Raw genomic sequence first — 15,222 nt, 5'->3', positions numbered from 1 at the left:
AGATTAGGAAAACACATGTGAATCGGCCATCTAGTAATAATTCGGGTTACCATGGGAGATTCGATTGGTAAGGTAGATTCAATTTACCTTATGAGAGACTCCTAGGATAACTCAATTGGTGTGCTTCTTACTTCGATACTACGATTTCCAATTATTCTTGAATTTTCTTCATTTCTTTTATCGAACAGTTAGACACACATAATTTAAAAAAATAATATTTCAAACATTCTCGAAGGTAACTTATCGGTCAAGGTTCGCATTATTATGTGTCGGTAACACAAAGAAATGGCGGGAACAAAATTCTCAGCTTTATTAAGATTTTATAGTAACTATTATTCAGTTATAATTACTCTATTTCCTGGTATCTCGAGAAATGTTACTCTAAACATATGCCAAGGTAAATAAACAGTTGGAATACTCGTCACCTTAGGATGGTAAAACAGCAAAGGCGGCACCTTTCAAAAAAATTCAGTTTCGACATTTGGAAAGCAGCTGGCCAGCACTCGAGCGAAGAATTAATCAAGGGAATATCGTCTCGATAAGAGAAGAGCGATTAATTGCTTCGGCGAGATACGATAGGTCGCGTAGGTGTTGTTTTAGTGTTAGGTGAAAATTAAAGGGAAAGGAAAAACGAATTAACCGTACGACGATGATGTCATTGCCCCGACAGGTTATGAGCAGTGCGCGGCGAGGATGTCAAGATGGCTGCCACGTACATCTGATCGGAGGTGTGTGCGCTCGCGAAATTTGACGCCGAACCGTGATAAAAGGGACTGTGTTTTTCGAGTCCCTGACATGGTGACAGTGCGTAGTTAGTCGGCCTGTATCCATGAGGACGACTTTGTACACCATCGATGATAGTTCTTGTCGTCGCGGCCGGCGGCGGCTCGCATTGAATCATGTTCAGCAAAAAACTTCATGTAGACGTCAAAAAGTCAACACTGAAGATTCAGGATGTTAAAAAGGATAGCGCTACTCGGTTCAAGCACCTTAAGATCGTACTAGGTGAGCCCCACGTTCTTTGCCTCTAGTTCCGCGTCCTCCTCGTAATTAATCTCGTGCTTTAATTTGTTGCGAAAATTAAAAGCGAATAAACCAGTTTCGTCAGCGCTGGCTAACGAACACGACGGTTGAAAGAGGGGGAGAGGGGGCGATTTTGTTAGCATTTGCCGCCTACGCGTCAACACACTCGATTAACGTTATCGTCGACTTCGTCAAAAATTCGGTTGAATGAATTTTCCCATTTGCCAGCGATGTCTAGGATTCTTCCAGTGTCAGCTGTTACCGCATTCGAACATTTTTCGGAGGGACAGTGTATTAGAATGTTTCCTGTAAAACTAAGGCTTTAAAAATAACTGATTCCTAAGCAGCCTTTATACTTTTAGTCCACTTCTAGCATCAGCTGTTTCGCTATTTGAATACTACAAAAAAAATATTCTACTGGAGTTTAATGGGTACTAAAATGAAAGTACAATTTGTATAATCCGAGTTTAAAATACAAATGAACCTTGGTTAATTATTGCAAATTTACATGTCATTATGCGTATCTGCATTGATAAGAATTTATTGTTTTTTTTTTTTAGAAGTTAGTAACTTCCAATCGTATTTCATGTTCTATTTTGAGAAGAAAATGATTTGCTTGCGTGTAATTACAATGCAAGGATCGTAGTATCGAGAAGCAGTCAGTATCTAATCACCAAACCGCATGACCACGCTAACCAACCCACCGTGGCCTCCATTTCCATCTAATGTTACATTATTATTGCACGTAGATAGTAGTACATGCTTAAATGTTTAATCATCATTGACCAGTCTTGATAAATTTGAATTCTTAAGAGGACAATCTGATAATTATAGATAAAAGAATTTAATTTTTTTTTTGTTCTCTTAAAGACCTGAATATTTGCCATATGTTTTTATCGTGTAGCTATGCATAAGGACAATATTCACAGTGGTCATATGAGAACATAGAAGGAAAAAAGAAGTTCTACTATATAAGTACCTGTACACAAGACCAGTGATGATGTAATAGAGGTTCCACAGCTCTCCCTATAGACCAAACCTCTCATGAAAGAATAGTAGCTCTGATTTCTGATCCTGCCCAACTTATAATAAACGTTTATTATATACACTGATAAAATTACCACTTTCCTATATTGATGTTAACAAGAACAAATTAACAATTGTTTCTAACATGATTTGATGCTGTATCAAAAGAAACATTAGGAAATGTTTTTGTTAATCTATTGTTTTACAGAAAATGTGGACACTGATGAGGCAAAGGGGTTTTTTGAAGGCAACTTCAGTCATGTCTATTTTATTCTGTACGATTGTTTTGTGTCAGCTGAAGCAAACCTCCGGCAAAGAGGTAGGATCATTTGCTGATACAAATTATTTATCTCTAAATCATATAAATTATAACTGCATCGCAAATAAATGTGTACATGACTGCAATTTCTCTTTCTGTCAATGTAGTTTTATTTGTAAGAATATGACTGTGGTGCAATGCAGTTTTATTTATAGAAGTATGACTGTAATGAATGTATCAAAGTTTACATATATCATTTTTCTAATTCCCGGTATTATAATTATTTTACTATTTGCTTGTTTTCTCTCTATTTTGCTGCCAGAACTTTCCTTCCACATTGGTGAGTAAAAGACAGAGATGACAGATGACACTGTATATGTCCCTGGCATGTTGTACAAGTATAACATTATTATAAATAGCATGCACATAGGAGACATACAGACCAGTGCTTTTTTTATATATATATTTTTTTTATTAGTCATCAATGTAACATAGGATAGAACTTACATAGATAAATATGTTGCATTTATTTAAAAAAAAAAATATTTCCTTTGTAGTGCATAAAGCACATAGGGAGGAATTGGAGCAGGTGTTACAGCTCTTAGAGAAAGTTTTAACTCTTCTCCCTGAGCTTCTCAATAGAAGATGGCAATGTCACAGCCTGGCTAGGATTTTGCAGAAACTTTTACATCCTGGTAATAGTTGGAAACTTCGTAGACAAGCTGTAAGGTACATAAAAAGTTTAAGAATATCCGTAGGAGTAAAGATTCTTACATGTATATATCAGCACCAATGTCTGACATGTTCCAATTTAATTGCAGGTATTTTATTTTGTGGTATCAAGCACTTGGTGAAAATGCCCCTGAGCATATACATCAAATGTTTGCAAGTCTGGTGCCAGGATTTCCACCCCAGCAACCATCCCCTTACAAATCTGAACGTAAGGCGGATGGAAAGAAGGACAAGCTTGCAAAAGCAATTGGTTGTGATGATAAAGATAAGAAGGAATTTTACGATACGCACTTGTCGCAAAGTACTTTTCACGACAATGCCTCGAATCAGTGTCCCGTCACTCCAGTCGACGGTGGACCTATTTTACCCCCGCAAGGCGGAGAAAAGCCTCTTGATAACGAGACTGTTCGATTTTTAGAAGCGTTGCTTGAATTTATGGTTACTCAGGTATATTTAAATGCTTCAAGAAAATATAGCAGGTTCCAGTAATCCCATTAAATGGAACTCTTTTTATGTTCTGTACAGGTCATAAAGATAGAATGGCGAGATAAATCTTCGCGACAGCACAAGACTTTTCAATTTTTATTAGAACGTTTTAAAGTTGCATACCTTCGTCATATTTGCCCTGAGTTCGACGACAATTTCTCCTTGTACAAACCTAATTTAGAATTGCCTACGATGCGTAAACCAACGAATCAAAGTCAGGATAATTATGTATTGTGTAAAGTTGCTTTGATTAAATGGATTGCTAGTTTTACGCATGTCGCTAGAAAAGATGGTCTTTTCGCACATCTTTCTCATAGGTATCCAAATATTAAAAGTATAATATTGTTAGTACACTAGCAGCGATAGCGCACGACTAATACGATGACTTTTGCTTTAGCACAACTCCGAACGAAGAAAGTACGGATTCGGAACTTCGTCGCGTTTCAGTTACACAGAACTCGAGCGATTCGTCTTTACTGTCGCCCGAGTCAACTGTGTCTCAGCCAGAGAATCAAAATCAGGAAGACAATACCGTTTCGGCTGTTACTCTGGTTAGAGAAGTTCTTTACAGTAACAGAGATAACGTGAATTTAGTACACGAACTGTATAGACAAGCATTTCTTCTGGACTTTAACCACGCTGGTGCTATAAGGAAGGCTATAGCCGTTTACAAAGATTGGATTCAAATGAATGTACGTAATCAGTTTCTTCGACGATGTTTTAATATACGTTGGGTAGAAATGTACGTTGGATTTTTCGCTAGGAACTTCCTCCGTTCATGTTGGAATCATTGGACAGTCACAAGGAAAGAGACTCGGAGGACAAGAAGGACCCAAGCGATATCGATAGAAGTCCATCCGAATCCTATCGTCAAACGAGATTGAGGAACGATTCCTACCTCGGTGCTATACACAGAGAAAACTTGTTCATAAGAGCGGGATTACAAAATGTTCTTCAAGTATTCATTACGCAAGCTTCTAATGTATTCTTCTTAGAACATTCTGGACCAAATGCATCCCCAACGTTACTCGAAGAACAAACGGATAGCTGTAAAAGGGTTTTGAACGTGTATCGTTACGTCGTTATGCATTCTAGATTAGAACCAGCCACTTGGGAACAGTTGCTTAGGTAAGTGGAAGATACACAAATTTTTTATTTCTTTATCAACTCTCGATAAGAACCTCATCGTGGTGGTTCGCTTATAATGACTATTTTTGGGTTCGACTCGATAGGGTACTGCTGCAAATAACGTCGCTCGTTCTCAACGAAAAATCGTCTCGACGCAAAGCTCAAGAAAGCATCGGCGGCAAGCTAGCACCTGCCATATTTCAAACTTTGATCGTCACGTGGATTAAAGCCAATCTAAACGTCGTTATCTCTACTCAGTTGTGGGATCAGTTTTTAGACGTGATAACGTCTTTAACGCAATGGGAAGAGTTAATTCGAGAGTGGGCAGTAAGTTACATTGCGGTAGTTACAAGATTAAAAAAAATGTTCTTGTACGTTGTAACTTGTTTCTCGTAGAAAACGCTGGACACTTTAACGAGAGTGCTTGCCAGACACGTGTATAACTTGGATCTGAACGATCTACCATTGGATAGACTGAGCGAGCAAAAAACTAAGAGGCGTCGCGGCGTTGGGAGTCGTGCCGCTTCCACGGGGAGTGTCCAGCCACCTCGCAAAGGAAGCGTCGATCAAGACAACAGTGCGGTCTCTAAAGAAAATGTTACTGGTAATAAATAGCGAAGCGATACTCCACTTCTTATTTATGCAAGCTCTTCTCAGCGACACGAAATGTTTCTATGCTTTAAATAGACCATCCGATGCGAGACTTGAGAAAAGTGCGACATCTGCCGCGCAGTGCAAGCGACAACTCGATATACAATGGAAAAGCGCGTACGAAACTTCACAGAAATCGTACCCACACCGTGCACAGCGGTATTCCTGGTGAGTCCAGACGTCAAGTTTGAACCCTGATCGAACTTTGGTGACCTATGCAATTCGGTAGTGCCATCTGTGTTGCTGATAGCGCGTGCAATTTATTTATAACTTTGTCTCTTACTTTTTTTTCGCTTTGATGCGCTGACACTGGTTTAAAAATAACCAGTCTGGTGTCAGCCAGACATTCGTCTCGTCACATTCTTTCTCTTCCCTTCGTTCCCTTCTATTCGTAACATCCACTTTCTTCGTTTTTTGTCGCTTGCTCTTCATTTCAGCCGGTAAATCGTCCGACTAAAATCGTTTCGCCAAAGACATATATCTCCTCAGTGGTTGTGGCTTATTTGTGTATTAAGTGTAAACAATTTCCACGCGCGCAGTACTCCCCCTGTCGATAGAGCAAGACATGGCGCGGCTATTGTCAAGCGGTACCACATCTTCGTCGGGACCTGGAAGGAAAATGTTACCGAACAGACGCGCTAAATCCTTGGATAGCATTATCATAGTCGATAGCGAGCCACCGTCACCTAGGTGCCCGTCTCCGACGCCTAGCAGCGGGGTCGACAGCAACAAAGACAGTCCGATACAAATAGAGAACATTGACGGCAGTAGTATCGGTAAGTAGACGATTTGCTGCTGTTTGTATTAAAGGTACTCCTTCTTTTCGAGTCAAAAATTAATACTCGAAAAAGAGAGTACCCTCTTAAGATACACAAATATTATTTGTTTTTTTTTCTTTTTAATTGCATAACAACGTGTGAGCATATTTACGATTTCTAAAATATATCTGTATATGTTTTTCTTGATTTACCGCGCTACAGTTCATAAATGTAATACTAACAGTGAAACATTTACTCGAAGAATAATTTATTTTCTTTTATACATACGCTTTGCTTATATTTTTGCAAATTAACGAGGCTATTTGCACACATTTTATATTTTGTGTATGAATATTTATATTGTCGTTTTAATTACTTTGCAGATACTAATGACGCGTCGGAAAGGAGATCTGTTATGGCAGGTGGTGGTGTTCGCGGTTGGTTGCCTGACGTAGCAGTCGTATTATGGCGACGTATGTTATCTGCATTGGGGGATGTGAATAACATTCAGGATCCTTCTCTTCATGGTCAAGTCATGGATTACCTCGTTCAACTCACGCAGACACTTATAAAAGTCAGAATCTGTTCATAAACATTGACATAGATCGCACAGATCTGTGTAAATTAACATTACTTTCTCGCTCTTAAATAGATTCGTTTGAACCAAGGTGTTTCGGGAGACAATCAAGCAACCCCTCCAGCTCCTGAACTTATACCTCCTTTAACAGTCATCGCGCCGTGGTGTTTCAAGGTTGTCAACCTATAAATCATATAATTCAAATATTTTAAAGGTTGCAGAACTTGACAAGGCAATTTTATGAATACCTATTTTTAGGCCATACAACTTCCCGATCAGTACGAAGTTGGAAAATTAGCAGCGTACCGTTTGATCTGCCTTCTGACAGTTCAGCCGCAGGACATCAATTTACCGAAGCAACACTTGTCCCTTTTCTATCGCGCGGTTCACAACGGTATCGTCAGCAACGACAGTAAAGTACTGCACGTGCTGGTCAAGTACACCGGGCCCAGGTTTTTCAGTTTGAATCTTCCTGGCTCTAGCCTGTTGATCTTAGATTACATTCACGCTGCTAATGTAATATTGAGCAGCCAGGACATCGAGGTAAATAGCGACTTTGCAGTAATATCGTGTTATTATAAAGCTATGAATAATATTGAAACGTTACAGGCGCCGAGGACAGAAGCTGTCTCAATAATTGGATCACTACTGTCCTTACCTGCAACTACGGTTAAATTGCCCGTATTGCAACCCACTCCAACAGACATTCTGACCATGACGTGCCCAGACGCAAAGGTAGACAGATACCAGAGTTCACACTTCTAATTTAACCTTATTTTATACTCTATCCTCGCGTACATCGTTTCATTTCAGGAACACATAATCACGATTCTTTTGAGAAGCTGTAGACGGGAACCAACTGGTATAGCAAGATGCGTGGCTCTTTCAAGTATCGCGATGTTCGTGTACAGAGAACTGTGCTGCAAGAATCAACACCCAAGAATCCCGGAATCCGTCACGGTTCTTCTTTTAGCGCTTAGAGTAAGTTTTCTGAATCTGTCATCTAAGACCTTTGTCCACAATTTTTTTGATGTTTAAGGGCATTTTGCATGTTACGATACATATTCGAATTATAATTGAGAGTGATTATTTTGCATCAATGGGATATAGTTAAGTAATAAATGCTGTGTAGTGTATCATTAAAGTTTGTAGTTGCGTCTCTTCAGAAAGGCGGATTTATCTAACAAAATGTTTAAGCTAAGCGTAGTAGTATGGCATAGTAGTAGTGAGAAATTCAGTATCTCTTCCACTGAATTTGATCGACAGCGGATGCAAGGAGCAGAGCGTCGCAGAGCTGGTTTCTCTTTCCCCCTAATGGATCAGGTAGTTTTTCTTGGATTAACCAGCCCATGTCGTTTCCTTTATTACATGTTGTTCCAGTATTTACCTGTCGACTGATGTCTACGTATCTTTAAGGATGCCTGCAACTTTGCATGGTTTTATTGCACGGTCGTCTGTGTAAAATGTCCAATATTTTAATGTCTTTGATTTCATTATAATACCTTACATATGTTAGTGATTAACGTATTTCCCATTTAATACTAATGTATTATACATAAAACCAGTGCAACCGCGATGTGCGGCTACAACATTCTAAAATTCTATTTTCTATCGTATAGGCCAGTCATGCCACTGTTGCACAAGTGGCGTGTGACTCTCTTCTGTTATTATGCGACAAAGCGGACACCCTTCTGGAACTCTATCCGAATGTGCCATCTAAAATAATCCAAGTGAGTGTTGCGTAAAGATTGCGTGAGGAATCAAGTTAATAATCGGCGTAAATTTCAGATTTTATCGGAAACGCTTGGATACATGAGTACTCGAGACAAACGCGGTCCTTTGCCAATATCGATGTTATTCTGTTTGGGCGAATGGGCTATGCACCTAGGTCCTGATGTCTTATTGCGCGTATTTCAGGGAAAACCTCTGCTAATGACTTTGTTCACGGTTAGTAACGTAATTTAAAAGACATCATTTTTATCTCCTCGCGAAAATGATTTGTATGTGTACAGGTTTTGGATAACATGGCCCAAGATAGGGTCACTAAAGGCTTGCTACAGTCAGGTAAACGTCACGAAGACGAGGACGATGACTTCGATCCTGATATTACCTTGGACAACTTGCCTGACGATGCTAGCTTTAAATCGCCTCCGCGAGGCAATATTCAGTCTGTCCAACTAGCGGCAAAAATGGTAACACATAGTTGGTGAGTTCTTTTGATCAAATACGAGTTATAATTTGAATTCTCTTCAGGTAATGATGCATTTAATAAATCACTTGGGACATTTCCCCATGGGTATCGGAGCTGCGCGATTGTCTTCATTGGTTGTCGAGTTGGACGACGTACCAGGAATCGATGGAGACGAATTATCCTCTGCCATTTTCCACGCACCGAATATACAATTGCTAATGTTGTCCAACTCCGTGATAATGTCACTCGTGGAGCTGGCCGCATTGGACGCTCCTGGCGGTGGCGTCACTGCTGGATTGACCACTGCTCCGTCGTTGGTCAGAGTTTTGTTGCGGGATCTGGCAGGGAAAGCGTCTTGGGATAGTTCAATTTTATACAGTCAACCTTCGGTTGACGACGATGTTCCGATAGCATTTACAAAACATGGTAATGAAAATGTTAATAAGTATGTTTAATTTTTCGAATATTAATATTTCAATTTACACATGTCAATTATTTCAGTCGAATGGAAAACAAAAATTCACGGTGATGACTTGAGCAGCGTCACGACGTCTCAGGCATGCACGCCGCGACACACGATACGACACCGTGAACCTCATGTATTGCCTACGTTTGCAAACGGCGCAAGCGATATGGATAACCTGGACGATGTATGGACGATATACTATATTATTTATTTAGCTGTTCGATCTCGTATCAACTTAATATTTATGCTTTCAGCTCTTACAATATATAGGACATACAAGTCCCGAAGTATTAACCAATCCAGAAATCGCACTTAACGCGCCAGCTAACCCACCCCAAGGGCAGCATCTCGAGAGCGAGACTATCGCGACCATTCTCAACCAGAGGAATGCGGAACAAGAGCATATCAACAACTGGAATCAGCACATCAGGTACATCATACGTGCTTGATACTTTAATTTTGATTTTGAGGTTAGGTGTTATCGGTTCTTCAACCCAGCTCTGTACGTTACTGTTTCAGCATGTGTGCAACAGCAATAAGTCCACCATCCTGTCGTCCACCTCCAGCGCCATTTCACCACTGCCGTCTTCTGTTTTCGCACCTGGGTTTGTCGGGTTGGGAGCAACGTAGAAAATTGCATTTACTATCGAAAAATGAGAAACTCTTGCGGGAACTCCGTAACTTGGACAGTCAGAGGTCCAGGGAAACCCACAAAATAGCAGTAATTTACGTCAGTCAGGGCCAGGAGGATAAAAATTCCATATTGAGCAACGTCACGGCTAGTAAAGAATACGAAAACTTCATCGCGAGATTGGCTTGGGAAGTGGAGCTTGAATCGCACACGGGTTTCCTAGGCGGTCTCGTGCCTGGGAAAGCGTCTGGCGTTACTGCGCCTTACTTTGCTACATCTTTCACCGAAATTCTCTTCCACGTGGCAACGAGAATGCCTTCCGATAGTCCTGAAAGTTTACTGCAAAAGGTAAATTTTATTTCTCATGCTATGGAAACGACGTATACTAACAGGACAAGATATCTTAAGGCGAAATGATTTTTAGACGCGGCACCTTGGCAACGACGAGGTTCACATAGTTTGGTCCGAGCACTGGAGAGACTACCGCAGAGACATAATACCAACGGAATTTTGTGATGTTTTAATAGTAATTTATCCATTACATAATAAATTATATAGAGTTCAAATTTCTCGGAAGGCAGAGATCCCCTTTTTTGGACCTCTGTTTGATGAATGCATCGTGGAAGATCGAGTTCTGCCCGGATTGGTGAGGACAACAGCTCTGGCAGCGAGTAGGGCGAAACGGTCCACGCTTACGTTGTATCAACATTAGTAAGTCCTATTTTCTTTGTCACCGATAGTATTTATACGTTTAGTTTATTCAAAATATATATATATATTTATCATTTCAGTTACGAGGAGAGAGCGAGGTCCATTGATACCGTTATGAGAAACCATAAAGAAGCGACTACGTTCGAGGAATTCACAGCTAACGTGTATTCTCCGGTGCAGCCGCCGAGCCCGTTCAGCGGGGCTTCTTCCGTATCTGGTTAGTTTATATAAGTTAGTAAGAAAACAAATGATAAAATTCACTATAACTGTCTCTAGGTAACTGCAACTTAAATTAGCGACATAGTTAAGTGCAAATTCAAGTGTCTGTTTATTTGCAGTTTAATTCAGTGCACAAGTTTTCATTCTTCATAGCAGTCACGACTTCTTCTTAGAATGTCTCATAAGAGCTGAACGGCTCATAGCTGAACAGTGAACCATTTTCAATAGATCCTGCATGAGTTTAGACGTGAATTATTATTATTATCAATATCACACTGTCAGGATCTACAACAAGCGTGCAATCCACAGCGTCGTCAAACCTCGCAGCAGCGCTTATAGATTCTCATCAGGGGCGATCGGGTCTGCGAAGTTCATCGGCGACGAGCAGTGATAACCGCGCGAATAGAGGTGACTAATTCAGTCCACTAACCCCCACCCACCTTGTAACACCACCCAACAAGGTAGTATTATAATTTATTTTTTTTTCTTTGCTGTTTTATCAACGTTTTGTCTATACAAAGTGTACCTCCTGTTTATTTATCTCTCTTTCCAAAAACTACCCGGTAGTGGTTCTATATGTTACAGTATATTCGTAACTATGCAGAGTTTCGTCCACTGTCTTTAAGTTATGTCCAGCAAATTCCAAACGATTTGCTTACACGAAAGTATTAATATAACCGAACACATATATCGCGTATCGAGAGAGATTTCTTGATAAACAAGAACAGGGACTAATAACAAATATAGTACAACCGCTCTTTGTTTGATATTCACATGTCTCTTAATTATATCTTTGTTTGACAGTCTTACACAATCTATTCAGAGGTAAAACTTCCATTTTACGTGCATATTAGACATAGACTGATTCATATCTCCTTATATTCATGTCACATTACAGATGCCACCTTTATTAATGTTGCTTTATAGACTGATAGTGCAGGACTACGCGTGTATAGTGTCTTGGAAGACTTATAAATAATAAGCTCCCACGTAGAATGCAAAGGAGATTTATTTCATGTTTGAGACAATACTTCCGAGACTCTATGCTCACATAGCATTGTACATTGCAACTAGCTTTTTGCAAATTATATAGTTATACGTGTCTGTCTATAAATGCCATTCCACTCATCTCCTACGATCTGAAAACTAAATGTACAAATATTTCACGTCAGTTGTTGTCTCAAAAATTACGTAAACAATCCCACAGTTCAATTTTTCTAGCTCGCTTAGTTTTATTTTATAATAATAATTGTTTCGCTTTACGGAAAGAAAAAGTTTAAAAGTCACTCCACGTAACGTACGAGGTTTTTCTTTGAATTGAATTCACATGCGATTTTATATTGTTTTCCCTTTGGCAAATTGCACGTTATTCTTTTGCTGTTATATATTTGCATATGATAAACAAAACTGTTGCGTTTTTGATTATATATGTAATTATTTGGTGTGCCTTGGTTCGCGATTAAAACTTACGACACGAATCGAAGCAAATTTCGCGTCATTTTGGTTTCAGTTTCCGATGGTAGCAGAGTGTGGTTTAGTAACGACACTCCAGAGAGTACGGCGCTCCATGGAATTTCACCTAGACCCGTAAAGAAGATGTCGTTCAAAACTGGGCCGAAGCAGAGGGCGAGCACTCAACCTACACCGCCTGACAGTCCCAGATATAAATAAGGAATTTTGTATCGAAACCATAATAAGGAACATTTTTTGCACAAAAAGGTTGTCCGGGTATATCCTGGAAGTTGTAATTTAAGAGAATTCTTTAAAATGCTAATTAACACAATGCGTGACGATAGTATACAAGAAGACGACCCACTGTTCTCTGCATTGAAGGTAATAGATACGTTAGAGTTGAGATGGCGGGTTCGGGTGACTTACCATTTTCGAAATTGTCTTTGCAGTGGGGCGGCGAAACATCTGATTAGTCTTAGCGTTTTCTGTTTTCCGTCCTTAGGTATAATTTTTATATTAAATGTACAGATCGTTGTTTATTTGTTGCAACGTGAATATTAATTTATTGGAACAAAAATATATGGAAAGATTTAACGGATCATAGGTATACAATAGTAACTATATTCGTTATATACACTTATTAGTGTCATACGACAGCTATTTTCATTGTACAGTACTTTCTTAAGATCAGTTTACCCTTGTACTTGAATAGGTAAGCTTAAATAATTCTATCAATTAAAGCTTCTATCTTAATTTATAACAAAGATAACGAGCCTCTCGATGTTACACACATGCCTTCGTAAAATGTAACTTTTATTTCCTGTAATCTAATGGGTGATAAGAACACGTTTAACTCACGCGTTTACAAGCGTGTCGATTAGAATCAAATATTTTTTAACCATAAAGGTTTTATAAGTCAGCAATGTCACATCTCTTAGTACTGTAATAAGCTGTACTTCATGTTTCGCGTCTGTTTGATTTCTTTCAAACTGTCTACACGTTACATTCCATACGATTATTTTTTTTTCTACGCTTCATCCATTCTGTATCTTTTGAGTAAACTTTTTAACGTATTTCCAAAAAGATCGAAGCATTCCACTTAAGTTTCGTATTTAACTTCAACGACTGGAACATATATATAAATATATTAGAATCCACGTGTTTAACAGAAGACAATGACTTAGTTCGTGTACATTGCGTAGAGGAAGAGAACAATTAGGGAACAGTTCTGTTGTCATACCAAAGTTACAGGTACTTGGTGCTTTACGATACTCGAGATATAAGTATTTTAAATAATGTGTCAAAACGTGTTATATTTCCGAAGGTTAATAAATCTTAAAAAAAAAAGACAAAAAAAAATCGAAATCGAGAAGAGTTTTTGAAAGTAAACGAATAATTAAAGATGTATTAAGTAAGAGTAAACTGTTGTTTTGGAAAGATTCATGTTAACACAGTGATAATAATCAAAGTATTAATATATTATTGGTCGCTGTCGATATGAACAGAATTTAGGGAGAAAATTATTATATTGTGGCGAATATCGATACGATGATATTCCAGTTGAGATTGTAGTAGATATTCAACACTTCGGGTTTTTTTACCGTTTTGAGGATTATCAGGAAACCGCATTCAAAAGTAGATAGATGTTAGCAACGAAAAATGTAGGTGAATAATTACTGATGCGCAGACCATGGCCAAAGCAGCATTATTTTTTCACTAATTTATAACGACGTAGAATTGAGACGAGCCGTGTATGTATTGTACATAAATTGTTAAGCATGCGAATGGCGCCGAGATCATTAATGAAAATTATTCTCTGCGAAACATTGTATCGCATCATTGAAAAACTATTGGTCTATATATGCGTATATTCGATATATACATACGAAGAAGAAGAAGAAGAAGAAAGGAAAGAACTTATTACAGTCTTACGTAAGGATGCTTTCACGAATCGTATCTAAAAACTGTACTTAATTAAATATTCTTCATTAGTACCATTACGATAACTACTTGCTATTATTTATGTTATAAATATACAAATTGCTGTTAACATTATTAGCTTAGTGCTGAACTATTTTTCTTACTGGACATTACGCTTGTAATACATCGTAAGGAAACTCATGAAAATGCAAGGAAAACACGAATGAAATCTACTCTCGATGTCGTTTCCGTTTTCCAAAATTTGTTTCCTTTAATTTGTTATGCGTTCAAGCTACTGCAAATATTAATTGTTCATTTGAGATGTCTTTTTGCTCTCGCGCAGTTTTTTTTTTTTTGGATCTGAAATAGAAAACGAGTGCAAAGGATATGTGTTTGCAATCCATTGCTTCTATATGAATGTTAAAAAGAGGTTATACATATATCTATGTACAATTGATTTATTATACCTAGCGCGAAGAGTTCTACACGTTGTCATCTGATTCTACTATTTGCCAAATAGAATCGTGTCTGATTTCCTGTTAACATTAAATTAAATAGATCGCAATCGTTTCGAATCTTTGGGAACAGTGTGGAATTAGAATTTCATAGCATAACATAGGGTTTCTGAACACTTTATCAAAATTTCTGCTGTAAAGTCTGTACCATGAAATTCGAACTCCATAATAAAAACGATTACAGGATTTACAGCGTTCTAGAGGAAAATAGGAATCGGATAGGGAAACATATAATTCCGTATTCGAACGCGTTAGATAGTTTCCCGTAGGGAGTGGTATTCGGAATTGATCTAAAAAAAAAGACACGTTATCCTTCTGTAACTGAAATTCGTTGCCCGAGGGTTTCTCTGATATCGTATTAATTGTACACATTTCTGCAATGGAATGTACATTTTATTGCACAATAAAATTGTGATGAATCTTGAATATCTAACGAGGATCTTTAACCCCTAAATGTTTGCTGATTAATCTTAATCG

At 38.5% G+C, this 15,222-nt stretch overlaps 1 protein-coding gene across 11 annotated transcripts; it reads left to right on the top strand.

Annotated features, from left to right (window-relative positions):
• Nucleotides 1-676: 676 nt before the first annotated feature.
• Nucleotides 677-15,171, top strand: LOC128880160 (probable Rho GTPase-activating protein CG5521). 11 transcript variants are annotated; one of them, XR_008457766.1, is made up of 29 exons: nt 677-1,005; nt 2,258-2,368; nt 2,631-2,648; nt 2,866-3,037; nt 3,130-3,487; nt 3,566-3,843; nt 3,924-4,218; nt 4,290-4,654; nt 4,759-4,981; nt 5,051-5,258; nt 5,342-5,473; nt 5,845-6,081; nt 6,447-6,637; nt 6,716-6,814; nt 6,899-7,183; nt 7,250-7,375; nt 7,454-7,621; nt 8,260-8,370; nt 8,429-8,587; nt 8,653-8,832; nt 8,894-9,257; nt 9,333-9,481; nt 9,552-9,727; nt 9,817-10,276; nt 10,353-10,639; nt 10,720-10,856; nt 11,141-11,319; nt 11,663-11,683; nt 12,369-12,470. XR_008457766.1 is itself a non-coding variant. In XM_054129928.1 (29 exons), exons 1-29 carry the CDS (start codon nt 900-902, stop codon nt 12,527-12,529), a joined length of 5,685 nt encoding a protein of 1,894 aa, XP_053985903.1. In that variant the 5' UTR covers nt 677-899; the 3' UTR covers nt 12,530-15,171. The 11 variants fall into 11 exon arrangements, 10 of the variants coding, with proteins under 10 accessions (XP_053985903.1, XP_053985905.1, XP_053985901.1 ...); XM_054129928.1 differs by having other exon boundaries at nt 5,863-6,081; nt 11,141-11,266; nt 12,369-15,171; XM_054129930.1 differs by having other exon boundaries at nt 11,168-11,266; nt 12,369-15,171.
• Nucleotides 15,172-15,222: the final 51 nt, after the last annotated feature.

Source organism: Hylaeus volcanicus, chromosome 7 (assembly GCF_026283585.1).
Source record: "Hylaeus volcanicus isolate JK05 chromosome 7, UHH_iyHylVolc1.0_haploid, whole genome shotgun sequence".
NCBI classification, from domain to species: domain Eukaryota; kingdom Metazoa; phylum Arthropoda; class Insecta; order Hymenoptera; family Colletidae; genus Hylaeus; species Hylaeus volcanicus.
This window is presented reverse-complemented; position numbering and strand designations above follow the sequence as displayed.